The sequence below is a fragment of the Columba livia genome, chromosome 2, assembly GCF_036013475.1.
Source record: "Columba livia isolate bColLiv1 breed racing homer chromosome 2, bColLiv1.pat.W.v2, whole genome shotgun sequence".
NCBI lineage: Eukaryota > Metazoa > Chordata > Aves > Columbiformes > Columbidae > Columba > Columba livia.
The window spans coordinates 74,920,681-74,947,995 of record NC_088603.1 but is presented as its reverse complement, the minus strand read 5'-3'; the positions used below and the strand labels follow the sequence as shown (position 1 = coordinate 74,947,995).

Genomic DNA, 27,315 nt, shown 5'->3' with positions numbered 1-27,315 from the left:
GAAACATTTTGCTGTCATGATTAACTTAAGGATATTTTTTATTTCTCAAAGTGAATATTAAAGCAATTAATATTACACCACAAAGCATAATAACCTAATGTTCTTCGAATGCAATATATGTGTAGGCATTTTTCACCTATGCTTCTAAATTTACTCTGCTTTAAGTGTACTTTGCTCTAATGCCATATTTTGTCCTTGCAGGTGTAAAGGCTGCGGAAAAGGTACAGGAAATTATAGTTCAGTCACTGAGCAGACCTGCCAATTTGAGCATAGTGGTAGCAGTAAGAACCAAGTGAATGATGAAGACCTAATCAAAGATGACAACAAAAGGAGCAGTCTAAATGCAGAAAGTGCTGATGGCACATGTGAAACTGAAAAAAAGCTCTGGTTCTGTTCGATGCCATCTTAGAGGGTTCTGTTATGGTAGAAATTAGTCGCAACTGATTTGTTCTGCCACAACTACTCCACTAATATCCTCTTTCCCTAAAACTCCTAAGAAAGGAGTGGTGTGAGAAATTATATAATGAGTGGCAAAATTGACCTGTGGAAGTGCTGAGAATGTGTGTTAATGCACAATCTGCAATATTCTGGATGTAGCCTGCAAAACCAGCTTGCTCATATTTGTACCATTGTAATCTGAAGTGGGGACAACTGTAGCCTATAAAAACAAAAACAAAAGATTTTTGTGTGGAAGCCTGACTGATGCTGTTGAACAGTCAGATGAATGGTCCTCAAGCACCGAACTGTGAAGAAGTGCTCACTGGGGTGAAGCAGAGATTTCTAATATTAGACCTCCAGCTTGAGGATTTCAGTGTCTTTTCCTGTGTATGAAATGATGGCACATGAGAGGATGGCCTGAAGGACTTGGAGATATATGTGTGTGCATGTGCATGGATAAGACTCAGAATGAATTTCTTTGCTTTGTGAATTGGGCGAAAGTGGGAAAGGAAAACATTAAAGGTTTGTGCTAGGTTCTTGTAGCAGGAAATAGGAGATAGTATACTAAGACTTTAAACTCCATAAGATGTTCTGAGCTCTGGCAGATTGTTAGGGATGATATTAAGGTTGAAACATCTTTGATCTGTAATGGGAGGCCATCACTGAACAGGGAGAAATCCCCTGTGGTGTGCAGGAAAAGGAAAATTGAGGGTCTGTCACTGGGAAAATCTTGAAGGCTAAAACTTAGGCATAGTTTTAAAGAGGCAGTCTGACCTCTTTAAAAGAAAACTTCCTTGCCTGAAGTCTGGTAACATTTGCGAGCTGAGCTTTCAGAAAGACATTTTCTTCTGTCACTTACATGCTGAGGCCCTTGGAGTTTGTAGAGTCAAATTCTGCCTTTAGGGTAGAGATTTTCTTGGCATTTTGTGGGTCTCAATAACATGCCCATACTTAAGGACATGCAATACAAACTCTGCAGAATTCCAAGTAGGTGGCAAACTTCCAGAAGCCCCAGCTTTTCACAATTCCTTGACTATGAACTAACTTCCTGACCATGTAAGTTATTAACACTGGAAAAAAAAAATCTAGGTACACAGCTGGTGTCCTGGAGAAATGGACATTTGCTGCAAATAAGGACAATCTACTGCTACATTAATGACCAAAGTGTTCCTGCCAGCTACATGCTGTCATGGGGTTTTTTTTGTTTGTGTTTTTAATAATTTTCACTGGAGTAATGAATGGGTTTAAAACTGCTCAACAAATCCCCCCCAAAAAGGGAGCTGGCATTCCAAACCAGAGAGCTCATGTTGAAACGCTGAGGCTCTAGCCCTCCCAACCAGTTGAAGAAGTATTTGTCACCTTGGTCAGCCAAAGGTCACTCTCAGGAATATCAATCAAATGAAAACCAATGTGGGTAAGAAATTGAAGTTGCAAAACTCTGCAAAAAAATGCAAAGAGAAATAAGGCATGCAGGGCTGGTCTCCAGCAGGGATTTTGACATCAGGACGGCAGGATGCTCCAGCATGTGGAGGTCTGGACAATCATACCAGAGACCTGAGTTTGTGCTGAAACTCCATAGCTGCTGCATTGTGATGTTGGAAACCCATCCCTTCTCTGTGCCCCTCTTTACCTTTTATCTGCCGTCTTTTTTTAAGGACAGAAATTCTTCAGAGCAGCATGTGACAGTTACCATGTGTCCTACCACACCGAGTCCTGAGCCATACTGGAAATCCCAGGTGCTGCCTGCCAGGGTGAAATACCCTCATATGCACAAGCTCTAAATGTGATCTTTAAAGGTGATGACCACACTGTGGAGAATGACAAGCTGTGTCAGTTGGTCGAGAAGGGGATTCTTCATTATGAACAGCAAAAGCTGGGAAATAGCCTCTTTTAGCTGGGCCTAGAGGAGTGCTAAATCTCTCTTCGTACTGCACTGGAGAGTTACAGTATATACTTACCTGTTAACAGTCCCTGAGGAAAAAACAAACACCAAAACAGAGAAAAAGCTGAATTCCTGCCAGACAGGTTGCTGAGGCCCCTTGTGGGCATGAAGTTTAGTCTAGTGGTCTTCACTTTGCCTCTTGCTACTGTTGTGCAGAAGATGCTGAATTCAAAAAGGAGTCCTTGTCTTGGTAGTGTAGGTCCCCAACAACACCATGTCTCCTGAGCCAGAGCTCCTAGAATTAACACCCTGCTTAAGTGACAGAGAAAGACCTATCTATGAAACTTGCAGCAAGTGTACTCAGTTCTTAAATGAGCTTATCTGGGGAAAAGAGGGACTAAAATACAACATAGACAAGCACTGTATGTGACCACTTATATGCTATCTGTTTGTTTTGTCTTTGTAGATGATAGTCCTACTCCACCAGCACCATTTGGTCACCGGATTGTCTCAGCCAGAAGGGTGGGGATCAACAGTTATTATAATGTCAACAAGAATGAAATCTTGGGAGGGTAAGTCAGGCGAACCAAATCAACATGGAAAGAAAGGCACAAATTTACAGCCAAGCACCCCAGGAGATGAATGGAAGCAACATGCCTCACTAGAGCCGAAGTCATGAAAGTCTAAGCTCTAACAGTTCTTTAGAGAGGGATGAAAACAGGAGGCTGTATTGTGTTAGAGAATTTTGGCTTAAGGTTTGGCACCAGCAGACTTGGCTTGTGTTTGATATTGTTCTAGGTCAGCCAGCTGCCCTCAGGCTTTATGACAGGGCTCCTAGGATGCTGTAATACTTTACCTCACATCGCAGACAGCAGGACATAGATACAAGTTGTAACCTTCTTTCTCTTGGTGGCTCCCATCCCTGAGAACACATGCTAATCTGACTGGCCATGTAATTACTTGATCTCTCATACTGACATTGTATAGGAGAGAGTGATTTTGTCACTTTTTATGGGAGCATGGTCTTGAGTAAGACTTTGTTTCATCATGAAATCACAGCCCTCTCTTGGAGGAGAATGGTGAGATGGAGAGGGGCAGATTGTGCACACAAGTGAGTTATTATCCCTACAATGTGTTGACTTCCCTGGGATTAGTCATCACATGTTATGAGGTGAGTATAGTGAATCATACAAGTGAGATAATATCATCTAGAACAGTGTATGCTTTTGGTGTTACTAAATGAGTAGTAGCAAGTCTAATCTACACAATAAAAGAGCAGCGATAGAGCAACTGAAATGGAACCAAACAGGGAGAGGATAATTTCTGTTGTTTATAATCTAGTTTTCATGCAGGGCTGACACCATACCACTGGATGATTTCTTTTTTCTCATTTTTTACCTAGAGGGCGATTTGGTCAAGTGCACAAATGTGAAGAGAAAGCAACAGGTCTCAAGCTAGCGGCCAAAATTATACAAGCCAAAGGCCCTAAACAGAAGGTTGGTAGACTGTAATACTAGTCTTTTGTTACACAGTGTTGTTCAGCTATGCAACGGACCATGGTCAAGTGGCTCAAAAGCCATCACACTCACAGGACCTGCTGGATTACCATTGGCTCTAGTTCTGTTTCCCTTCTGCTCCAGAACGTCTACTAACTGATGAAAGTCCTCTTTTGGGGTTTTATCTTTCTTTTTTCCCTTTTTCTTTTAATCTTAATTTTTCTGACTTTCTTTTCAGCTCTTTGTGTTTCTTTGGCTTTGCTTTTTTCACTTTCTGCTACTAATTCTGTCAGTGTTTTGTTTAATGGTAAAAACATTTTCCAGGCCTGTGACATAGCATATTCCTCCTGAGCACACTGTAGCCTTTGCTGCAATGCCTTGATGTGACTTTGAGGAATGCCAGTAAAAGGCATGATCAGTGCTTCTGAAATCAGCACAAATACAGATAAGAAGAATTAGTCTGGCCTGTTTTGCAAACCTCACAGCCATCTGTGCACAGGAAAGATGTGCATAGTCCTTTGTGTGTTGGTAGTGTCACCAATGGCATTCAGGTGTGGGATTCATCTCAACTAACTGGGGTTGCTAAGGTATAGCTGTGGTGAAGGTGATCACCAAGAGTCCCCTTATAGTCAATGGAGATAGATTGACACCACCAGAGAATGATTCAGCCCATCCTAAACTGCATGTCTAAAATAGTTGTGTAATAGAGGTATCAGTCTCTCTCCCCTCACTGCAAAGGGAGGTTTTGAGGACTTTTATGGATTTTTCTTACACAGCTTGAGCTTATATACCTACAGGTATACAAGTCCTATTCTGCTTCTGTCTTTTCTTTACATTCTTGTGAACCCATCACTTGTCCATGTGGGCTCTCCCCTTCCTTCTCCATCTAAATAGCTTATTACTGAAGCATTCCCTCACCTGAGCTTTGAATTCAGCCTAGTAGCTCCTATAACCTTGACATCTACCACTGCAGGAACGATCAGAGTAAACTCTGGGTTTGGTTGCCGTGAGTGAAAATATGAAGATAACAGAGATGTCTGGTTCAAACTATGTCCTGTTTCATGTAGCTTTCTTGGAGAAAAGGCTTCTGAAACAATACCCAACACTCTTTACAGGATGAAGTAAAGAATGAAATCAGTGTCATGAACCAGCTGAATCATGTGAACCTCATCCAGTTATATGATGCCTTTGAATCAAAAAATGACATTGTCCTAGTCATGGAATAGTAAGTGTGTTCTTTTCTTTCCCCTTTTTGTCGTTACCACTTTCACTAGAATTTTCCATTTCCTTCTTATTTTGTCCTGAAATTTGAAATAGAGCTTCTTACAGGTGGAAAGAACATAAGAAAGATGTTCTCAGGAATGCAAAAAAAAAAAAAAAAAAAAATTTGAAAGTTTTTCCATGCAGCTATTATGCATCTTTTCCAGTGATGTGTCACATTCCTGGTGCTGTAAAGCCACTGCTCTATTTGAAAACAGAGCTATGTTATATATCTTCTCTTTATTTTCATATTTTAATTTGTGTCAAATAAGAAACAGACCTCTAAGAGTATCTCCACTTCTATGAGGCAAACAAGAAGACATCTTACACTGAAGAGGAGCCAGTTGTAGGTGTTGTGCCTAATCCTTATATTGGGTGCCTGAATGGACAAACCTGGTTTTTGTTTTTGTGCTGGGTTATAAGGCTAATTAGGCACAAAATAGGTTCCTTAAAGTCAAGTTAAGGAGATGTTGTCTTAAGGAAGCCTAAAATGGCATAACTGAAACATTGAAAGGCATAGTAGAAGGCTCAAAGTTACATGAGTTTGTCTATTCTGGACATTCTCAGACAGTCCTCTTAATTTGGTCTACATGATTAGCATATCACAAAAAGTAAATGTCTGTGTAGCTATGAAGGGGTAAGCTGGAGGCATTCGAAAATGTGAAAAGAAATTAAGAGTAATTTTTGTTGACTTTAGACAGTTTAAAACTGAAATTTTGGATCACATGCTTCTGAGGGAGGAGACTGCAGATTTAAATGCAGATCCTCCAACGTATTGTCTTGGTTTTCCATGTCACTTTAATTTCACTGGTACAAATTGATGACTCAAGGCAGCATAAGGTTCAGATTTCAAGATTTTGTACTTATCAGTGGATGGGAGACTGAACTTTCAGACCTTGAAGAAGTTCAGGCCAGTATGCATCAGAATCCAGCACCTGGAAAGTTCAGATCAGGGTACAATGTCATATTGTAGATCCACCCTACTGAACTTGACTGTGAATGATTAAAATAGTCAACAGTATAGGTTCTGTGTTACTCTAACTGCATGGGATTGAATTTGGACTTTGTCACCACATTATTGTCTTTCTCTCATCAGTGTGGAAGGAGGAGAGTTATTTGACCGGATTATTGATGAAAACTACAATTTGACAGAGATGGATACCATTGCATTCATAAAACAAATCTGCGAGGGAATTCAGTACATGCACCAAATGTACATTCTTCATTTGGATCTCAAGGTAGAGAATCGAGATGTATGTTTTTTGTAATGACAGCTGTTGAAATTCCTGTTCTTAATGGTAGACCATACAGCTTAGCAGATTCCCATGGCAGAAACAACAATGAGCCTTATTCTGCTTTCCTCAGACCAATACATATTTACTTTAACCACAGAGAGATCAGTTGAATTACTAAAGGAATAAATCAATTACATGAAAATTGTGTTCGTATGCCATCAAGCTTCACAGTGCTTGATTTTACAGAAAGCCAGCAGCTGATCACAAATACCTTGCTATTCTCAATTTTGATATTTGGATCTCAGGATATTGTGCAAATATTATTTAGTTCAACTGCACAAGATCTCTATTTTGCACATCAGCCATGGGGTGGCAATTATCCCCATCTTTTACCATGGGGGAACCAATGCATTAGTGAGTGGAACTAAATTCAATGGTCATTCAAGATCAGTAGAAGCACTGCACATCTTTCTGAGGACTACCTTGCACTGTTGTGGTCATGAAAAAACATCAATAGATAGCCAGCTTAAGGGAAAACACATTAAAAGGTCCTTGCTAAAATGAAAGAAACAAAAATAGTCAGTGGATATTGTAACAAATATGGCACATTTATGTTGGTCTAGGCAATAGTTTCTAGTGCAGATGAAAGCCCAGAGAAGGGTGGCAGATTCTCTGCCACGTACTTGCTTAGTTATCTGGACTATTCAACTATATACACAAAAAGTTGCCTCACTTCTTTTTAGAAATAAATCCATCAACTGCACATTCTTACTGTGTTTGACTGCTAATGTTTAGCTGTCACCCCTTAGAAAACATTTGTTGTAAAGCTATTTTTCATTAGACCGTAGATTTGAGGTGGCTCTTTCTCCCTTAACTCAAGTTTTTTATCAAATGATAGACGTGTTTCTTACTTCTGCTTCATGCAGGAATAAAACAGGATGATGTCTTTAGTTTTATGACTGGCTATACAGTTTCCTAGTGATCCCTGAGATTTGCAACAAAACAAAACAAAAAGTGCACAAGACAAGTTTTCTCTTTGGTGAGCTTTTTATTATGGCTGCTATTTTTGGCTTGTAATAACTGAGTTAATATTGTACATCTTTAACGTTGTTAGGATATAGATTATTGCAGTGGTTAAGCAAATGAGCAAATGCCTGGTGGGACCTGCTTCAGTTGCTAATCAATGACCAGGCTCACTTTTTCTTTATAAACATCCAGTTACCTAGAAACCTGTCAAGAAGAAGCTTGCATGGTTCTTTGGGACACATTAATTATTTCTTGGAGGTGGCACAGTTTTAATATGAGGTCAAACTGCTGACAAAAAGATACATATACAATCCAAGAAATTCTTCCTACAGACCTCTTTTCATGTACTTACCAGCTATGGATTCTCCCTTCTGTTTTGCTTGTTCATAGATTGCTGTCAGTAACAGATGAGTTTGGGGAAGAAATCTTGAAACTGAAAGAAAATAATCCTGACCATAATCATCCTAGATCTCAGAAACTATGGACATATGGTGTTTAAAAGCCCTGTGGTGTTTGAAAGTCCTGCATGTAAAATGAATTAGTAATGCTGACAAAGGTTAACTAATGTTTTAAGTGTTGAGGGCTGTTTTGTTTCAAAGGGGAATCAATGAGCAACAGGACAGAGCAGCTATAAAACTGTTGGCAGTGAATATAAGACACTATTTTAAGTATTTATGTTTCAAAGACAATTGGCCAAATTCTGTTCTCTGTCCCTTCTGTATGAATATGGAGTAGTTCTAGGAAGTCAGTGGATTCATGCCAGGGAAGTGAAGAACAGCATTTGACCTTGTGGAAATCTAAAGGGATTTAACCTGTGAATCCTACCTTTCGCTAAAATATCTGAGAAAAGCATAAAGTTGATGTGAGTGGCTTAATGTATGGGTGTTCAATCAAACAGTTACTGCCAGAACATTTGTGAACTCCTAACTTAAAGCTGTAAAATAAACTTCAAAGCCCAAAAAGCCCAACTTTTTTTTTTCTCCCCCCGCCCCCCTTTTTTTTTTAAAAATTAGTGTCAGCTTATTAAGGTATGTAAAATAACAAAGCCAGCATCCTGAAACCCCATTTGGAAGTCTGCATTCTTTGTCCCCCTTTCCCTAATGAGTTCTTTATCGGAACTGCTGTTCTATGTCAAATTGAAAAGCCAAGAAGAAAAAGTAGTTGCAAGGCACAGAGCACGTGCCTCCAACTGCTGTGTGATGCTATAGCAGGGGCAGTACCCATGCAGAGAAATCTGAACAAGGGGGAAAGCAAAAGGTGCTTAGTGTTTTTGCTCCCTACAGTTTGATAAAAGCCCTGGTTTTTGTCCTCGTTTCTCATTGAAGTGTTTCTTGGTTTCTCTTGGCAGCCTGAGAATATCCTGTGCGTGAACCGAGCAGCAAATCAAATAAAAATCATTGATTTTGGACTAGCAAGAAGGTAGGTGCATGTGTTCCTGCTAATGGTAAATTTATTAGGAAACAATGACAAGAAAGTATCATGTCTCTACAATGACATATGAGATACAAAATAGTCTCCTACTGTTCTTTGGACAAATTTAATGTGGCTCTTTTACCCAGGGATATCTTTTATTACGGAATGCTCGGACCTGAGTAAAAAAATATTTATTCTGAAGCCTTTTTTCCAGTAAAAGGTCAAAAGGGGGCCGATTCTGGCTTAACATGCACAGAAGTAGATTGGAACAGCTAAAATGGACAAAACCAGTGGTGCATCTTATCTGGTCTCTTGTCTCCTATGTTAGGAGATTCTTCAAAAGAATGTAAGAGACCATCAAAGACTGTTACAATATGTCTTATGCTATATAACTTTCTAGTTTAATTAGATACCATAATCTCAGTGGAGGATTTACTGGTTAAAAATTCTGTAGCTATGGTATGGAGAAGCCCCAAAAGGATGATAACAGCTGCTCTGAGGGGTCCTTGAAATATGTGTTTCTTTGCATAGCAGTTGGATTTTGCCTTGAAGCATGTAAACTTTTTTTATTCTCTATATGGATATACTTATTTTTACATTGTACTTCTGTCTGTCCTTGTTTTCCTACTGAATTTCTTGTATGCTTCTGAAATCCCTCTAAGTGCTAAACAATTTATGATTCAACTTCAGTTAGAGCTATACTTGATATTGGCTGTTAATGTTTCCATTTCCTAGATATAAACCCAGGGAAAAACTTCGAGTTAACTTTGGGACTCCAGAATTTCTTGCTCCTGAAGTTGTGAATTATGAGTTTGTCTCCTTTCCTACAGACATGTGGAGCGTAGGAGTCATTGCTTACATGCTGTAAGTATGATTCAGGCTCTGCTTTGTAAGGTATTTCTAGGTTGAACTGTGTCAGTCATCCAAATTTGTTGTTATACTGGAAGGCTGACAAAATCTATATGCAAAATAGAAAATGTAGGCTTCTTTCCAAATTCTGTATTTAGTAATCTCTCCCCTTTTCCAGGCACCATGAACTTTTCTGTTTTGTTTCATTGCACATTTCTCAGGAGTGTTTGAGCATCACACTTTCAGAATAAGGTAGACTGCTTGGTGTAATAAGTTCCCAGTCAGTACTTGTAAGAGTGGTCAGAGGTCTAGTGACTATGACCTACCATGAAAGACAGTAATGCTTGGTTTGTTAAAGAAGTGTGATTATTTAAACACGTAAACAGGAGAGAGAATGGGAATGGTCTGGAGACTTTCTTAGACAGTAACATGGGCAAGGATACAAGATGGGCAGGAGTGACAGAACGATCACAGGTGGCACATAGGAGATCATGTATAGGATGGGAAAAAGACAGGAGGATTTAACGTATTTCTTTTTACTTTAGCCTCAGTGGATTGTCTCCTTTTTTGGGTGATGATGACAATGAGACCCTCAACAATATCCTGTCCTGTAGCTGGGATTTTGAAGATGAGGAATTTCGAGATGTTTCTGATCAGGCCAAAGATTTCATCTCAAAGCTTCTCATCAAGGAAAAATGGTATATAATCCTTCTATCTTTGAAATGTCTATTCCATGCCATCATGTCACAGCTGGATTACTTGTGCTGTTCCACTGCAGAACTACCATGGCTTATCCAAGTTTTTCATGTCCACATGGAATATTATAATGCCAATTCATTGACGTTATTCTTTATGTCCATAAAATGCTCTGAAGTTACCTGAATGCATTTCTGCTGTGAAGCAAATCTTACTTATTTCAAAGGTTAGCTGTCATCTGGCATAGTGTCCTGAAATGATGGTGTTGCATGATGGCAGAACACATGGCCTGTAGGAGATAATTGTTGAATTCTAAGATTCTGAGAAAAAAAAACTTAATAGTATTTTGGTTTTCCTTCAGCTGGAGAATAAGTGCAACTGCTGCCTTAAAACACCCTTGGTTAACAGACCACAAGCTCCACTACAGACTCCAGGTCCCTAAATTTAAATATTCTTGTGCATTGTTGATCTGCTATTGCCTTCCTGTGTTGTCACATCACTATTTGCTTTGACATTTTTCTTAACTGTTATGAGTTTTCCTTGCTGCTGCCTTTCTTACCACTGTGAGGTACATGTGTTCCCTTGCTTTTTTCAGCTGTTACAATTTGCATGCTCACACTTGCTCATGAGTTCTTGCACATCTGGGAGGAAATACAAGATCTTGCAATTGCTGTGTAGTGCTGAGTGGATCCATGTGGATCCATTTGGACCAGTACTATTCAATATATTCATCAATGACTTGGATGAGGGAGCAGAGTGCACTGTCAGTAAGTTTGTTGATGACACCAAGCTGGGAGGAGTGGCTGACACGCCAGAAGGCTGTGCTGCCATCCAGCGAGACCTGGACAGGCTGGAGAGTTGGGCGGGGAAAAAATTAATGAAATATAACAAGGGCAAGTGTAGAGTCTTGCATCTGGGTAGGAACAACCCCAGGTTCCAGTATAAGTTGGGGAATGACCTTTTAGACAGCAACATAGGGTAAAGAGACCTGGGGGTCATGGTGGACAGCAGGATGACCATGAGCCAGCACTGTGCCCTTGTGGCCAGGAAGGCCAGTGGTACCAGGGGTGTATTAGAAGGGGGGTGGTTAGTAGTTCGAGAGAGGTCCTCCTTCCCCTCTACTCTGCCCTGGTGAGACCACATCTGGAATATCGTGTCCAGTTCTGGGCCCCTCAGTTCCAGAAGGACAGGGAACTGCTGGAGAGAGTCCAGCACCTGGCAACAAAGATGATTAAGGGAGTGGAGCATCTCCCTTATGAGGAAAGGCTGAGGGAGCTGGGTCTCTTTAGCTTGGAGAAGAGGAGACTGAGGGGTGACCTTATTAATGTTTATAAATATGTAAAGGATGAGTGTCATGAGAATGGAGCCAGTCTCTTCTCAGTGACAACCAGTGATAGGACAAGGGGCAATGGGTATAAACTGAAACACAGGAGGTTCCACTTAAATATGAGAAGAAAGTTCTTCTCAGTGAGGGTGACAGAACACTGGAATAGGCTGCCCAGGGGGGTTGTGGAGTCTCCTTCCTGGAGACATTCAAAACCCGCCTGTGTAACCTCATCTAGGTGTTCCTGCTCCGGCAGGGGGATTGGACTAGATGATCTTTTGAGGTCCCTTCCAATCCCTAACACTCTGTGATTTCTTAGCAAAATGAGACTATTTACAAAATGAGCACTGAATTGCCATATGAAAAGAGTTTGCCAGCTGGGGGTGATTCTACTTCCTGCTTTGAAAGCCCTTTCAGACTCTCCTGAAGTTGCCCATGAGTGCTGTTAGATTTCATCTCACTTCTTCCCAAGGGATGCCTTTCCCAAGAGAGCCTGGAACCTCAGCCAGTGCATATCATTGTACTTAACTACCTTCTTGCCCTTTGAGGATAGCCAGCTTAGTGACCAACACAAAAGGAGGAGTTGTTTGTTCACACAAACAAATCAGCTGGGCTGAGCTGGAGGATCAGCAAGATTTTAAACCATTTTGATTATTCCTCTGTTAAGGAGTCAGTGAGTTTGGAAGGTTCACACTGTTGATGAGCTTGCTATTGGTTCATTCTAAGTGAGCCCACTCTATTGTTCAGTGGTTCATGAGGGCATGATTTTGAGCAGGTTTCAGATTTTTTACAGTATTCGAAGTGCAACATTCTCTTCCTCCTTTGCAGGCAAGGCACATCTATGTTAAATAAAATGACTGCTGTGTTGCCTAGGATATATGTGTCAAGGTGTCTTTTTGAACTACATCCATCATTAAGAATTATGAGAACATATTGTGAATTAACACAATAATCTTATTAAAATAAAAGCAAAACTTACAATGATAATAAAGCAGTAGTATCTCTGCTAATGAGGTGGTGTCAGTTCTGGGCAGGATGGACTGGGTAGTGTCCTGGCAGCTCTGTCCTTGCAAGGTGTTCCGGTTATACAGTGTAAGGATAACAATAATTACTGTGAAAAGGGAAACAATAACAATCAAATACATTATTATAATTTTAATTGAAATTTAGATTTCTTTATAATCTCCCAGAACAGCAATGCCCATGAGAACATTAGAAGATTTATAAGTGTGCATACAGAGTAAAATTAAGAGAGTTTGTCAAGGTTAAGTATCTTTTTAGAGGGTTTCATTGGATACAGTTTGACTTCTTCAGTTGGGATCCAGTGAAGCTCTGATTCCTGCAACCTAGGGAACAGTCTCTCTTTTCCAAATGCTGCAAGAACACAGGCTGCTTACCTGCTGTGTTGCTTCTTATCACCAATTTTCTTCTGGGGAAACCCTACCTTAATAGAAACCTTACAACTGATGTTGCCCTTTGTAGCTCCTCCCCTAGTATTTTTTGTTTATACTTCTTGTGCTTTGCAAAATAGCTTCAATAAACAAGCTGATGTTGCAGTGTTCTGCCATTACTTCAACTAGAGGTAAGATGTGACTGATCTTCAATTAATGCTCCAATAATAGCATCTTTCTTTTTTTTTCTTTTTCTGTTTTTCTTTTCCCCTAGAAGGCGGCTGAAAGTGACTGTACGTCCCAAGCACCCGCAGCTCAATAACCTCACTGAAAGAGCTGCCAAACAGAAGGTTTGTTTCAGGTCCCAAGTGTTTCTTCAGACATAAATACTGTAGCCCCTGTGGAAGGTATCAGTGGGCGGCCAAAAACCTTGTGTAGTCCAAGTGCACAGTCCAAACTGTATTCACCACCACCATCCTCGCTGTTGTCTGGAAAGCATTCAAAATGTAAACTGGCCCTATCACTTACACCAAGTCACAACAATGTGTAAAAAAAATCATATATATGAAACCATATGTGCTGCAAACCCTGGCCAATTTGGAGGGAATAGTTATGCTCCCACTGGCTCTTGTGGGGCAGGATTTCACCCAACAATTTTTCACTGTTGAAAGTTTTCAGGTTTTCATGCTGTGGTTAGGAGTATGGTTTAAAAAGGGTAGAAATATGAAAAGTAATTACTTTTTAGCAGAGGCACAGGCCAGACCCTCAGGGCAGCTCCACTAACTGAATGAAAGCAAGGTGTCCCCAAAAAGAAGCTGCTCTACGCTTTTGAGGACCCAGTTCTGACAGGGCACTTCTCTACCCTTTTGACCTGTAGCAACCCAAACAATTTTGACTCAGCATCTCTTTCTGTTCTTTTTTTCTAGCTCCTTGTCTTTCCCCTTTCATTAACAAACACCTCATTAGTGGTTCTCAGGCTGGCTTGGTTGCTTCCCCTCATGTTCATTCCCTGGTCTTTGACCAAAACTTGCTCAGTCACTTTGAAATCAGGCTACCTCAGGCAATACAGTATCTCCATAAATCAGTACACCAATTTCCATAGCCCCTTTTACCAGCTACCACAGAGGTTGGTGCCTCTACTGAAGGACCATGGAAACCACTCAAAGGTTCTGGGGACATCTCTGGGCACAACTCAGTGGAGAGTCGAGACGTGAATGAGGCTGAGAACACACACACTGTAAAACCACTTCTTTTTAGTCATGCATCATGAGTAACAACCAAGATGCCAAAACAAAAGTAGTCCACTTCTCACCACAAGCAAGATTTAATGCTACCATCATCCATCATCTGCTTGGTAGGGTAAGTGACTGGGTTTTGTTTGCCACAGTTTTTTTTTTTCAGAAACATGTAAAAGAGAGAGTATTGTGAGAGGCTGAAATTTTTGTTCTGTTTTGACTGAGTATGATTAGAACAGATTTTATACAGCGTAGCGTAGTAACACAGAGGTTTGTGATTTTTAAATGAGCTATCTTGGAGACTTGTGTGCCTTTCCATGGCACAATGGAGGTCAGTGAGGGCTAAGGTACCATTATTATATTGTACTTACTCTCTGAAACCACATAACTTCCTGATATGGTAATGTCTGAGCATCAGCCTCTGTGGTGGGAATCCCATGGGAATTAATATCTCTTCCTGATCCTCAGTGTTCATCCTCAGTTCACTGGTGCTGGGACAAGTTACGTGAAGCTTTTGGTCACTCACTTGTGTGCCTCAATGTAGCTGTTTTATAAACAGGTTTTGCTGACCTATTAATATTATAGGACTGGTGTTTTTATCTGTACTTCAGGCCAACAACTGCTCAGCAACCAAATGGTGAAAATTCTCCCTCTCTAATGCAGGAAGTACCATATTACACAATTTTCTATTACAACCAAGATCAACTTTGAGATAAATTGACTGTCCAACAGCAGTCAAAATTATTTTAAAATAAACTTTTTATAGTTTGGTAACATAGTAGCCTACCCATGATCTAACCTGCAGGAAAACCTGGTTTTGGCTTTTGCAGTGTTATTTCCTCTATGTGTGTTTTTCTTTTTGGAGTTTGAGTTTACTTAATGAGTGGATCTAAAGTCATAGCGGGGCTTTGTTTTTAAAGACTCCCTTTAGCTATTTTTATCAGGCAAGTAGTAGAGTTACCACATTTAACCCAAAATAATACACTCAAGTGCCAGTTGATTTAGACCTGGCATCATAAATGCTTGCAGTGGTAACACAAACAAATGGAGAAGTTTGCAGCATGCGTTTTCATGCTGTGATCTGTATGACAAGAGAGCCAAGATCGCAGAGTAGCTGCATTTCAAGAGAGACCTCCAGGACCATTTCTGCACTCAACAAAGAGGCCTTGTCTCTTTAATATGTATAAAACATGTCACAAATGAGGTGGCTGCAAGAACCCTTTGTAAGCAAGAACCTTCAGCACTGCTTTCTTTTCCTTATGCACAAACCACCATGTGGTTGTCCTAGAATGCCTAACCAAATAAAAAAGTATACTGCTGAATTAACTGGATTCTTGTTTTGTTTATTTTGCAGAAAAGCTGCTGTGTGGTTACTGCTGCTAAGAGATTTGAAAATATCAGCAGTCTTGGTGCTTTACCCCCCCGCCATGACCGAGACTTCTACTAAATGGACCAACAGCATTTTAGCTGGAGGACGAGTCCCAGCATTGCTGAGCTGCTGCTTCTCTGTTGAGCTGTTGAAAGAAGGAAAGTGTTTCTCCAGGTTGCAGGAGGCTGTTTCTTCTGGAGCAACATGGTGTTCTCCATGTCTGGGAGTGCTACATTAGCTTGGATTCATAACAAACTTTTCTCTATCTTGTCTTACTTCCTCATTTACTTCTCAAAGGCTCCTTAGGATTCAAATTATAAGGTTAAATAGGCTGTTTCTCATCTCAACCCCAAAGGCAGTCTGTCGCTGTTATAGCTGTAGCCACAGTTGTTTTGACACTGGAGTCAACTAAAAGAAAGAAAAAAAAGGCAACCAATTTAAAGCTGCCTTATGTAGAAGTTTTGAAGTTTGCTTTTCCTGTCACACCAAAAATGACCTAAGGATTAGCTCAACCAAAGTTAAAGCCATGTTAATGTAACACCAGTGGAAGTGAGAAATGAGGCTTTCCTTGCATGTAGGTGAATTTTCTGCAACTGTGATGTGATACATCTGAGGATTTTTTAGGCTGATGGATTACTGTTCACTTTAAATACACTTGGATTCATTAAATAAGAAAGAAAACAAGGCACCATTCACTTGTACCCATGCAGACTCTGTTTTCCAATATGCAAGTATAATTCAGAGTTATTTTAACAGAGGGTGATTTTATACCAGCTAATTTGTTTAATGCTAATAGGACTGATTAAAACCATTCGCAAGGAGAGTCAGTCCTCTGCTCATTATAACCTCTGGTTACAGGGTTACAGGCCCAAACGCAAATCCTCTGTTTTTCTAAAGTTTTCTCATCTTGCACCCAAGCCTCTCTGATTCTTAACTAGGTGAAAAGGCAGGAGTCAGAACAGCTGTATTCTTTACCTGAGATTGTTTGAGTGTGGCTCATCATTAGGCGAACATCTGAGTCTTAGTTGCCTAGGCTGTGAGGTTAAAATAATGAGACGACTTCCCTGCTGTACATGGCTTTCTGACTGCTTGGTTTCAGAACTACATAAAAGCAAAGTATAGTGAGTATTCTATTCAGTGATGCTGACATACTGCAGTGCCTTCAGATTTTTTTTGATTAATCTAGTTCTGATCGAACTACATATTAACATAGCTATGTCTATATATTTATCTATACATTTCATTTGTATTTATATTTAAATTATGTCTTTTTTTTTTTAAAGGGGATCAACATAAAACAGTATTATTCATCACCACCCAATGAATTGTTTTTCATACCTCTGTCCTTTCTGGACAGCATCATTTTGAAATAAAAGGGGCCCATTAGTGGGACATCATGGCCATGACATTCTCTACAGCCAGTTTGATCCAGTGTTTTAAAGCCATTGCAGTCTGTCTCTTGAGACTGCTCCCATAAATGAACAGGGCTTCTTACAGCTGTGAAATCTAAGAAATACTGATGTGTGGTACTAGTTGTTGCAAATACATGAGACCCATTACTACTATCACACGATGACTCACCATGTAACTATGATACCATGTAGAGTACTGCCACCTTCAAATCCTTATCTGTAGTCTCAACTAAAGTAAACTCTGACTAGCAGAAACTGAAGTTTCTCTGGAAAAAGACTAAGCAGTCTCAAAGCAAGAAAATGAACATATGACTTTTAGATAGAAACCAGGCTGCTTATTTTTAGTCACCTGTTTGCCTGTGCAAAATAAATAGAAAAGCTACCTTTCTGTTAGGGCTGGAGTTCCCACTCATTTTCTGACTGCCTTCAAGATATTGTAGCTTTTTTTTTTTTTTACAGTAAATAACTCAGTGATCAGACTAAAATGCAGCAGACTACTTTGGAATGACAGGATCTCATTATGCACTTTAGTGCCAGTATTGGAGGATTAGGCTGGGGGTTTTGTTTTTCCTGTGGTAGATTTCACATGGATATGAGTAAATTGCATGTCATTTTGAACCTTTTAGACTATACTAGAATAACAGTGTGACTACAGTTTTATCTGCTTTGTTGTTCAGTTGAATGAAGAGGATTTATAATTTTTGGATATATATACATCTGAGTAGTAATTAAGAGCTTAGTGCCATAAAGATCAGCCCTGTGTTAGAGTATATTGTGCTGAGTTAGCCAGAAGTCCTCCAGGAGCTGTAAGAGACCGTAGCCTCTGCTATGTACACCCACAGAGTTCATCTGTCAGAAGTGTCACACATGAATTGCTGGGGAGGGTGGAAAATCTTGACCCATCTCACATGCTTTGGGAGGCTAGGTCCATTCAGAAGGCATGAGTTGAGGAGGAGGCACTTCACTAGCCCTTTGCTTGTGCAACAGGGCAATGTGTTAACATACTCAAGCGATTTAACTTTCGTTCTTACTAACACAGACAATGATGGTCACACTCTTGATTCTTATCTGTAAACTGCCTCACCGTTTCATCCTGGAGCAGCTCCTGTAGTGGGGGATGAGGTTGAGGTGAGGACGGTTGGAGAAGGTTGGGCTGAGTGAACCTCTACAATGACTGAAGGTGCCGTTTGGTGTCCAGCAAAGGAGGAGAAAATACCAACTGTACTTCTTGTTACTGCCCCATAGACTCTAGCTCTGCAGCACCAAGTCAAAAAGGAGGCTAACTACCGAGATCATTGTCGTGATTAAGGGTTAAAAAAAAAATTACACAGCTGTGTAATTATCACGGCTATATATAGTGGTGTACTTAAGAAAAATGTCTCCAGAGATGTTCATTTGTATCTTTTCTGGCTGTTTTAATTTTAATTAAATAATAACTCGACACAGCTAGCTTCCTTTTAGTGGCTTTCTAATTCTGTCTTATTGCACTTTGAGCTGCATGATGATGTGTGTGTGTGTGCGAGTTTGGTTTTGGTTCTGTTTTCCTTAAATATGTTCTGTAATGACTAATAGCTAGAGACCGCTATATTAAATTATTGTTTTGACACATCATTATTTATTTTCTACTAGTTAATAATAGTAATTTGACTAGGTTCTAATAAGCATCTATATGAGTTTGCTTATCGTAATTTTTGTTGTGTGTTGGTCTATGTGATTTCATTTGGAAACTGAATTACTGTGCTTGAGAGCAGGTTTGGGTGTGAAAGGCACTGTATCAGCTGCTGTTACTCCATTTAGCTGTATACCCACAGACAGACAGGGATGGCTGGAGGTACAAGAGCCATATAGAAACATCAGTCATGATGGAAGAGGTAAAGTGTCAAGATGCAGCATTTGGTCTGTGTACACCATCCTGACATGTAAAAATTAAAGGCTGAGTTGTGGGAACGTAGTGATTTATACCAGGTGGTTATTTGACCCCCAGTTTGCACACAGACTCCCTGCTGGACTGCAAAAAGGCAGAGGGCTTTCTGCTCAGAAAGGCAGCTCTGGCAGTAATTTTATGTAGGGGCTGTCCTGCAGGAATGGTCTGCGGGAAGTCACTGGAAGTTGAAGGCAGTCTGACAGATTTTCCCAGGGCCTGGGATGTAGCTGTATCAGAAAAATATGACTTTACTTATCAGGCACTGAAAGACAGCTATTACCTGATGCTTGAAAGAATTAGGATGCTGTTATACCCATTTCTATAGATGCAGCGGAGACATTCAGCTAGAGAAAATCTGAATATTTCACCCTAGATACACTAGAGTAGTCTTACTTTAGCATGAGGATTAGAAGCAAATTAGTTTGGCTCAAGGTGGGACACTAGTAGCTTTCCAGCGCTTTTCCATGTTGAACATCCTGGAGGCTATGGAATGGGTAAAAACCTTTACTGCAGAAAGATGTCCATACTACCATATCCGTGTTTGTGAACACCTGCAGCCAGTCACTCCCCTGACTACCCTCACAGCATAAGCAGTTGGCAGTCTGTGATAATCCACTCTGGAGACTACAACAGAAGCTACTCCTTAATTTATTTTTTCATGTTCCTTCTAAGGTCAGAAGCTGCATAGAGTTAAAGTCTAAGCTAAATTCTGTTATAACTTGATTCCAACCAGGAATAACTGCAGCTCCACAGAATTAAATATGGGGAGTACTTGGTCCACCTTTTGTGATATAAGTAGCACAGAAGCCTGGTTTAACACTCTTCCCTCACCCCCCCCCCAGGAAAAAAAAAAAAAATACGTTGCCACAGCCTTGACCAGTGAAAATAAAAGGAACCTTAGTTTTTTATCAGTTAAGGAATCTCAATCAAGATACAGTTTTTCCGCAGTGGTTAAATTGCTGCAGTAAGAGTCAAGGCATTTTAGCATCTTCGATTTAATGCTGACATTACAAATCACTGTCAGCCTCTTTCAGCAAAACGGCCCCCACCAGCAGAAGTTGTGAGGAAAGTAGGTGTTTGTCAGCTCTTCTCTGCTGATGGGGACCTGAAAACATCCCATTCTCTTCACCAGCCCACCAGTGAGCAGGGCAGTTCTTAGCTTGTGGACTTTCAACATGTAAGAATGATTGGAATTTTGATCAGTGTCAAACCCACAGCAGTGATGAATGAGTGAGCACTGGTGCTCCAAATTCCTTCCAGGACGATGCCGCATCTTCACGTACTGCTTTTTTTGTCACTGATAGATACTTGTCCTTGTGTCTTGTGTGAATAAAACTAAACACTGCATGAATCCATTTAGGGACATTAGACTGTTTCACCTTCCATGAAGGCTTGGTAGCTGAAAAACTGCCTACCTGTTTTGAGTCTTAGATGAATACTGGTAGAGATTATGATTTGTAAATACATTGTTTAGCTATCTATGTAGAGTTAATGATCACATGTTGGTGTGGCAGAACTAAAGTTTTTGTACCCCACAGCAACCTCTCTTAAATTTAGATGACAGGTGTGTGAGAACTAAATTATCAAGCACGTGGATTTTCGTGTACCATATCCCTTTGACTTGCATATCTGGTTTTGTAGCTTAACTCATATATCTCTGGTATGTGTTCTTTTGTGAAAACCATGAAGCAACCTTGTAAAAAGATGACTGAGGAATAAATGCTGATTTTGTTTACTCCAGGGTTTTTGTTTGCTGTATTTAATGTGCTCGTCATTTACACTAGTAATAGAAAGAAACATGGCCTTTTCCCCAACTGCTGTCTTTAGATACATGAAGATAAAAAAAGAGTAATTTCCATTGAAACCAGCATAGGTGAGCTGAAGATTCACTCAGGCTCACAGCTTGTACTCACCCCTTGTAAGAAAGCCTCAGCAGTCTCTGCAGACAACTAGGACTTGAGGTGCTCTTGGCTGCAATCTTGCTGCAAGTCCTCAGACCAGGTCACTAGGGAGGAAAGAAGAGATTCCTGAAATTGGTCACTCAAAGTTCCTGGTGTCACTCTCTTCTCCCCAAATTGTCACACTTGAACTGTTGGCTTGTATTGCACTTGAACCTTACCCCATCTAGCAGTTCCCTGGGCTAATAAAACAGTCTGAAATCAGAAGGAATATTTATTGCAGAGTTAAATCAACCTTAAATTGGGCTGGCTAATGAAAAAATGAAGAACAAGAGCAAAAATTGAGAAAAAAGTTACAGGATGAGAAAGCAGGAAGGAATCTCTGAATGGCACTGGCCTGTATTCAGTAAGTAGCACTTTTCCTGAGTGGGAGCACCGGTGGCATTTACCATGCTTGAGGAGTAACTTTGGCTTCTTACACTGGAAAGCTCCAGTTTAATAGCAACCTGTATTTGAGAAGCCTGAGCTTTTCAGGTGTAAGATCTAAGTGTACAACAAGGCACCCTCCTGATTAAGCCGTAAGTTAAAACATAAGAGTTGCACTCATCCCCCAGGGAGCTCAATGCTTCTCACCAACATGGAGCAAATCCATCACAGCCTGGCTGCCAGAGCTTGGGGGCTGGAGGAAACAAAGAGGCCGGTGAACAATTCTACAGCAGCCAAGCAGAGGACATATAGCTGCTGCCTCTTCACACCCTGTCAAGACAACCCTTATACCACCCATCACTTCAGCAGCACTGCGTTGGTGAGCCCAGGCGCAGCCTCTTTCTTGGCCTCCTTCGTATGCAAGTAGGTGAGAGATCTCTCTTCCAAATTAGCACGCTGTTTAACCTCCATACAAAGGTTTTGTTTCCCCTTTCTCTTGAAAAGTGTGTTCTAGCAATCCCTAACGTTATAATCACTGGTAGCGACACTGCACTGCTGGAACATCGTGGTACCATACCCTCATCCTGAGCCTGTGTTCAGGCTCCAGCACGTGTGTCCACAGGGCCCAACTGAATACAGTTGGTCTCCAAAAACCTCTAGGGGTGGAACCCCAGAGTGGGTTCCTATGCATGACCAGACTGTATGCATTTGCTCTTCATTTGCCTTTCTGAAGCCAGTCGCTGTGTTTTGGCTTTCGGTGTCTGTGACCCTGGTGTAGGAGGTTTCGTCCCGAAAATATTAGAGTCTGTGCTTTATAGCTGATGAGGAAGACTTTGCCATAGTACCTCAGTCCTCTCAACAGCTCCTGCTAAATGCATGCCGCTGGTGAAAATAAATGGGGCTAAAAAAACACTCAGCTCCCTGTATGTGTCTGTAAAGCAACTCCACACTTTTAAAATGTGTTCGCTAAGTTCATGTGGTTAAAAATATGTTGACTACAGGAAAAATATCCAACAAGGGACGTTCATAATTCTTCATTAATTAAGAGTCAACCCTTTTTCTCCCCCAATTATTTCAAACACCTGCTCACAGTAAATTTCCTTTGCAATTTTTTAATGCTCCTTTAATATTACCCAGAACTTGGAAACATATACTAAGCTTCCCTTATTTTTAATTATTTTCAAATTAATTTTACTTTTCTGAATATTTTCAGTGCTGCCCATTTGTTCAATAAAGCTGAATTTTAATTTTATTTTTTTTTTTTTTTCTTAAAGGGCTCCTAAAGTTTCCAGAGACTGCTTTTATGGGGCGTTTTAATGAAAGCTTTTGGAAAGGGCCTGGAGATTTCCAAATTCCTCTCTTGAAGCCTCCTCATCCAAAAAGAAAGAAAAAAGAGGAGGGGAAGAAAAAATGTCACTTCATCGGGGGTGACTCACATCTCGCATACAGCAGGTATTCATCTGGGAGCTAAGCCATCTTGTACTTGGAGTGCAGTCTGGCAATGTATAGGGGGTCGAGGGGTCAGACCCCGTCAGCTGTGGGTGATTTCAGCGAGAAGCGAGGGTGCCTGGCCACAGGCAGAACCAAGCTCTCACAGCTCCAGGCTGTGCCATCCAAGGAACTGCTATTAATGTGAAGCTTGCAGAAAGCGAGGAGCACCTTTACCCTCTTTGGACCAGCTCCTAAATCAATGAAAGCCTTGGCAGGGAGTGCAGTGTGTGAGGGTCTGCCCCCACCACCGGCAGTGGGACTAACCGCAGAGGAGGCAGCACTGGAGGGTTTGCTCCATGAGTCAAGGTTTTCAGGCTCTTCTGGGTGCAGCAGGGCCACCACCCCCAGCAGTGCTGCTCTTGCACTGTGTCTGCCCTCATGCTGCCAGCTTGCACCATTGCCACTGGGTGCGCAATGACCATCGTCACTGCCACCACAAAATCAGATGTGAAGCTATCTCCGGGGCACAACACACTGTTGTCCATTGTGGACACAGGGCTGTGAGGAAGGGAAGGTGGAAGTCATCTTTTCCAGAGCCATCTACTCCTCAATGGTTAATATAAATTCACCTGCCCTCTTTGCTTTAGTTGTCCAGTCCCTGTTTCATGAACTCTTATCTATGGCTACATCCATAACATATGTAGGTGTAACACCTGACCACTGAAAATAGGTCATGGCAAGTGACCTTGGTCCTTCAGGAACATGAGTACTTTCATGGAAAGGGTACCAAGACCCCCTGCTCTGGAGCTGAGACAACTCCTTGGACATATCAATCCCATTTCAGACTGTGTGGCTGGAGATAACACAGAGACATGTGGCAGGATCTTGCCCCATTAAAATGTGGTGGCCTCAGTGTGATAACTGAGCTTTCCTACTGCAGTGCCGTGTCACCTGCCACTTGTTACCCATCTCCTTCTTCAGGAGGTTCATAACGGGTTTGTGATCCCTCACCAGCAAAGCTCACTTCATGGGTAAGACTTGAGTAAGCCAAACCACCAGAGTACTGAAAGAAACTATATAACTAGCACTGACATTTGCTACACTTCTTCATTTTGCTTTCAGCTTCGTTTTCATGCTATGGTTTATTAGTGTGGACTTAAGAAAAATCCATTGCAAGGAGCTTCCATCTACTTTGTTCTTAATTTCTGCAGATGCCCACATTTCAGGGACTTGAGGAAGCTTTCTAATTGCAGGAGGGCCTTGTTTTGTGTTTGTTGGGGGTTTTTTTGTTTGTTTGTGGGTTTTTTTGCTTTGGTTTGGGTTTTGTTTTCTTTTTTTTTTTTTTTCTTTTTCCCTGTGAAAGTGCTGTCTAAGAGCTATTGAGAGAGCCTGAAATGTTAGACCTAGTCTCACAGGCATTAGTGGGCAGAGAATAAAGTTCAGAAGTAAATTTAAAATGTGGTATGTCACATAAAGCTGCAATTTGTTTTTTGGATGGCACTGCCACATGTAAATGATGCATGAAATTTTCTGTAAATTATTTTGCGTAATTTTGCACCAACTCATGGTAGAACTTTATCTTGTTATAACCTGTTGTTCCAATGCTTTTTCAGCTATTGTTACATTGCAATCACACATTCAGCTTCAGGACCACTTGGCTGTGCTCATTGTTCCCTGGTCAATCTTCTCCAGATAGGTCACTGTTCAGCAGATAAGAAAATTATTGCGGCAAGCTTGATTTTAATGTAATAACAGTAAGCTGGGTATTGGCCATGGATGCTTTCCTCAGTTAGGGCCAAAATTAGCAGTCAGTACCACTGGGGTGGAACTGGTAACAATGGGAAGGTGATGCCTCCATTATAAGGAGCATTTCAAGACAGAGTAGCTGGGACAGGTGCCAGTTCCCTTTACGTCACTTACCCAGGGCCAGGGACCCTCAGTTTCACTGGTACCCAGCAGAGCCTGGTAGCTGTGTACAGCTGATGCACGAAGATGCCACTTGTGATACCTTGCTGCAAACTGCTGGTATGGCCACGAGAGGTCAGCATTGTTGTTTCTTACTCAATAAAATGGTCACTGCAACCTCTTTGTTGAGGGGCTGGTTTAGAAAATCAAGTTACATATGGAACAGCCAGCACTGCCTGGGCTATGTAGTGCTGTGGTGCTCCCAGTTAGGGGCGACCTTGCCGGCCCATGAGTATGGAGGCCAGTGACCTTAAAAATATCTCAGACTAATATAACACTTTATTTTCAGGCATAAACAATGCTAAATACAGCTTTTAACCTCTCCCCTCTGAAGCCTGTTCTTAGGACACAAAGTAGAAGGACCCAGCAAGTGCCTGAGGTACGATATCAGAAAAGGATCAGAGAGTTTGTGCAGCATGGAGACTGGCCAAGGTGAACGTGGGGAAAGGAATGGTGGAACTGTGAGTTGTTCTTACTTACGTCCGTTTTACACCATTCTCTTATTAGCAATAGCTCTACTTTAGGTTATCTGCAGAACAAGAACAGAAAGTAGATGAGATTCATGATTTACATGTAAATCAGCTGACATGGGTAGAAAAAATGAAGCATTCCTGTCATAAATAGAAATTCCCACACCATATGATTTGTACATTGAGACAGATTCCATAGGAAGTTACCATGTTACAGTATTTAAAGGGTGGCTACAAAGAAGATGGAGACTCTCATTTTACAAGGAATCACATTGAAAAGATGAGGGGTAATGGGTAACAGTTACTCCTGAGGAGATTTCAATTGGACACAAGATGGAAATTTTTCATTATGATAACAGTCGGCCATCAGAATAATCTCCACAGGGAAGTGGTAAGTTCCCCAACATTGGACACTTTTAAGATTCAGCTGCACAGGGCACTGGGCCATCTTGTCTAGATGGTGTTTTTGCCAAGAAAGGTTGGACCAGATGATCCTTGTGGTCTCTTCCAACTTGGTATTCTATGATTCCATGGTGATTCTATGAAAAACATGAAGTGAGATGACGAGTAGTCTTTGTGACTTTTGGGGCACCTCTGTTGCTCTTCTACTGGCTTGGTTGGGATATGAGGGCATTAGGCAACTACTAAGGTTGATCCTTTGTGTACTAAAACACCTCTTTGCTCTCTGCACAGAACTCCTGTTCCTGTCCTGAAAGAAAGGACAAGGATGGCGGTCTCAAGTTCCATATATAAGCTCTTTCTCTATTTGTATGAAAGCTGAATGATTATTTGTAAGATGAAAGCAGAAATTATAGAGTCAGAGCACTCTGCTGTGATGGCCTTGTCTGATCTTCAGTACTTTAGACGACATAAGACCTCTCCCAATTAATTTATTTTTAAACCATAGCATGGTTAAAAAAAAATACAAAACAAAAACAAAAACAAAAAAAAAACAACAAAAAACTTCTTGTTTTATTTTATTCACCTTCTAGTCATTGTCTCTTGCTTTACATTTGCAAGGCTGAACAAATTCCCACTAGCAAATGTCTCCTCCTCACCAAAGTACTTCTTGACTGACTCTTCAAGCATAAGATAAGCAGGATTGCTCTTTCCTGTTTTTTACTAAAAAACATCTGGATCATTCTCACAAGTCTCTTTTGCATTTATATGTCAGTTTTCTGAGGCCATTCTTATGCCGTAGGCACTGTAATGCAACAGAGCATAGCAGTATCTGTAACCTCAGTATCAGCAATAACAGGACCATGGAGTCCTTCCTATGCATTCCCCTGTTGCCTTTTTCAGCACTCTTGATCACCATTAGGCTCACTGATCGTTTGGTCACCAACTTAGGCTATGACCTGCAAGTTCTCAGTGCCTGGCTTTTGCTGTTGCCAGGACAGAAGTTCCCAGTCCATAGGAAAGACATTTGTTCCTTTGGTATCTGATTAACAACACTGATAAGTATGTGACAGTTGCTGGGCTCCAGAAATAATGTCAGTTTTCTGTGAGTGGCCTTGCCCTCTCTCTGTGTACCAGCTGAAGAACTGATATGACAACAGTGTCTCAGGTCAATCCAAAGATTTCCACGCCAGCCACCAATGGCTGGAGCTATGTATACTTTCAATCAGAGCTAAAATTCCAAATAAACCAGTAGGGTCAAGAGAGGAGACTTGTTAAGGAAATATGTCATAAATCAAGAAAGACCTTGTTTGTGATGGTCAATGGAAGGAAGACATCCACTGGTAGTATGATAGCAAGGTAGAAATAATCCAGCCTTAAGGAAAGTCAGGAATCTGGCTCACTGTAAATGCATGATGGTGATGGGGCTGAGGAACTCCAGCAGTATCATATTTACCAGTGAGGAAAAAAGTACTCTTGAGGGTTGAGCTGAATGTTTTAAAGTACGACCTAAAAGAACTGAGAGCAAATTCACTGCTATCCTTCATTCTGGCCTTCCAGCCCACAGCTAAGAGAGACTCCCTTGCCTGTACAGTTTACGATCCAAGCAGACAAGCAAGCCAAAGGCAGCAAGGAGAGCAGAGGTGCAAAGTGGCTTGATCAGAGTCCACTTGTCTTCCAGGCTTGGTCAAACATCTCCTCTCATGTCCTGTTTTAACAAAGTACATCCCCAGCTTCTGGCCACCACCCATCTATACTGCCACATATCCCTGGCAC

At 41.0% G+C, this 27,315-nt stretch overlaps 1 protein-coding gene across 5 annotated transcripts in view; it reads left to right on the top strand.

Annotated features, from left to right (window-relative positions):
- MYLK4 (myosin light chain kinase family member 4) overlaps positions 1-19,787 on the top strand; it is an 88,686-nt gene extending 68,899 nt beyond the window's left edge. For 2 of the 5 annotated variants that reach the window (XM_065052538.1, XM_005506711.3), the window contains 11 exons: positions 202-221; positions 2,787-2,892; positions 3,723-3,816; positions 4,932-5,041; positions 6,173-6,314; positions 8,686-8,756; positions 9,486-9,614; positions 10,145-10,297; positions 10,657-10,729; positions 13,285-13,360; positions 15,600-19,787. In XM_065052538.1, the coding sequence (XP_064908610.1) occupies positions 202-221; positions 2,787-2,892; positions 3,723-3,816; positions 4,932-5,041; positions 6,173-6,314; positions 8,686-8,756; positions 9,486-9,614; positions 10,145-10,297; positions 10,657-10,729; positions 13,285-13,332 (946 nt within the window). In that variant the 3' untranslated portion in view covers positions 13,333-13,360; positions 15,600-19,787. Of the gene's footprint in view, positions 1-201; positions 222-2,786; positions 2,893-3,722; positions 3,817-4,931; positions 5,042-6,172; positions 6,315-8,685; positions 8,757-9,485; positions 9,615-10,144; positions 10,298-10,656; positions 10,730-13,284; positions 13,361-13,936; positions 14,370-15,599 lie in introns of all 5 variants that reach the window. The other 3 variants (XR_010470312.1, XR_010470313.1, XM_021293324.2) reach the window with 3 other exon arrangements.
- Positions 19,788-27,315: the final 7,528 nt, after the last annotated feature.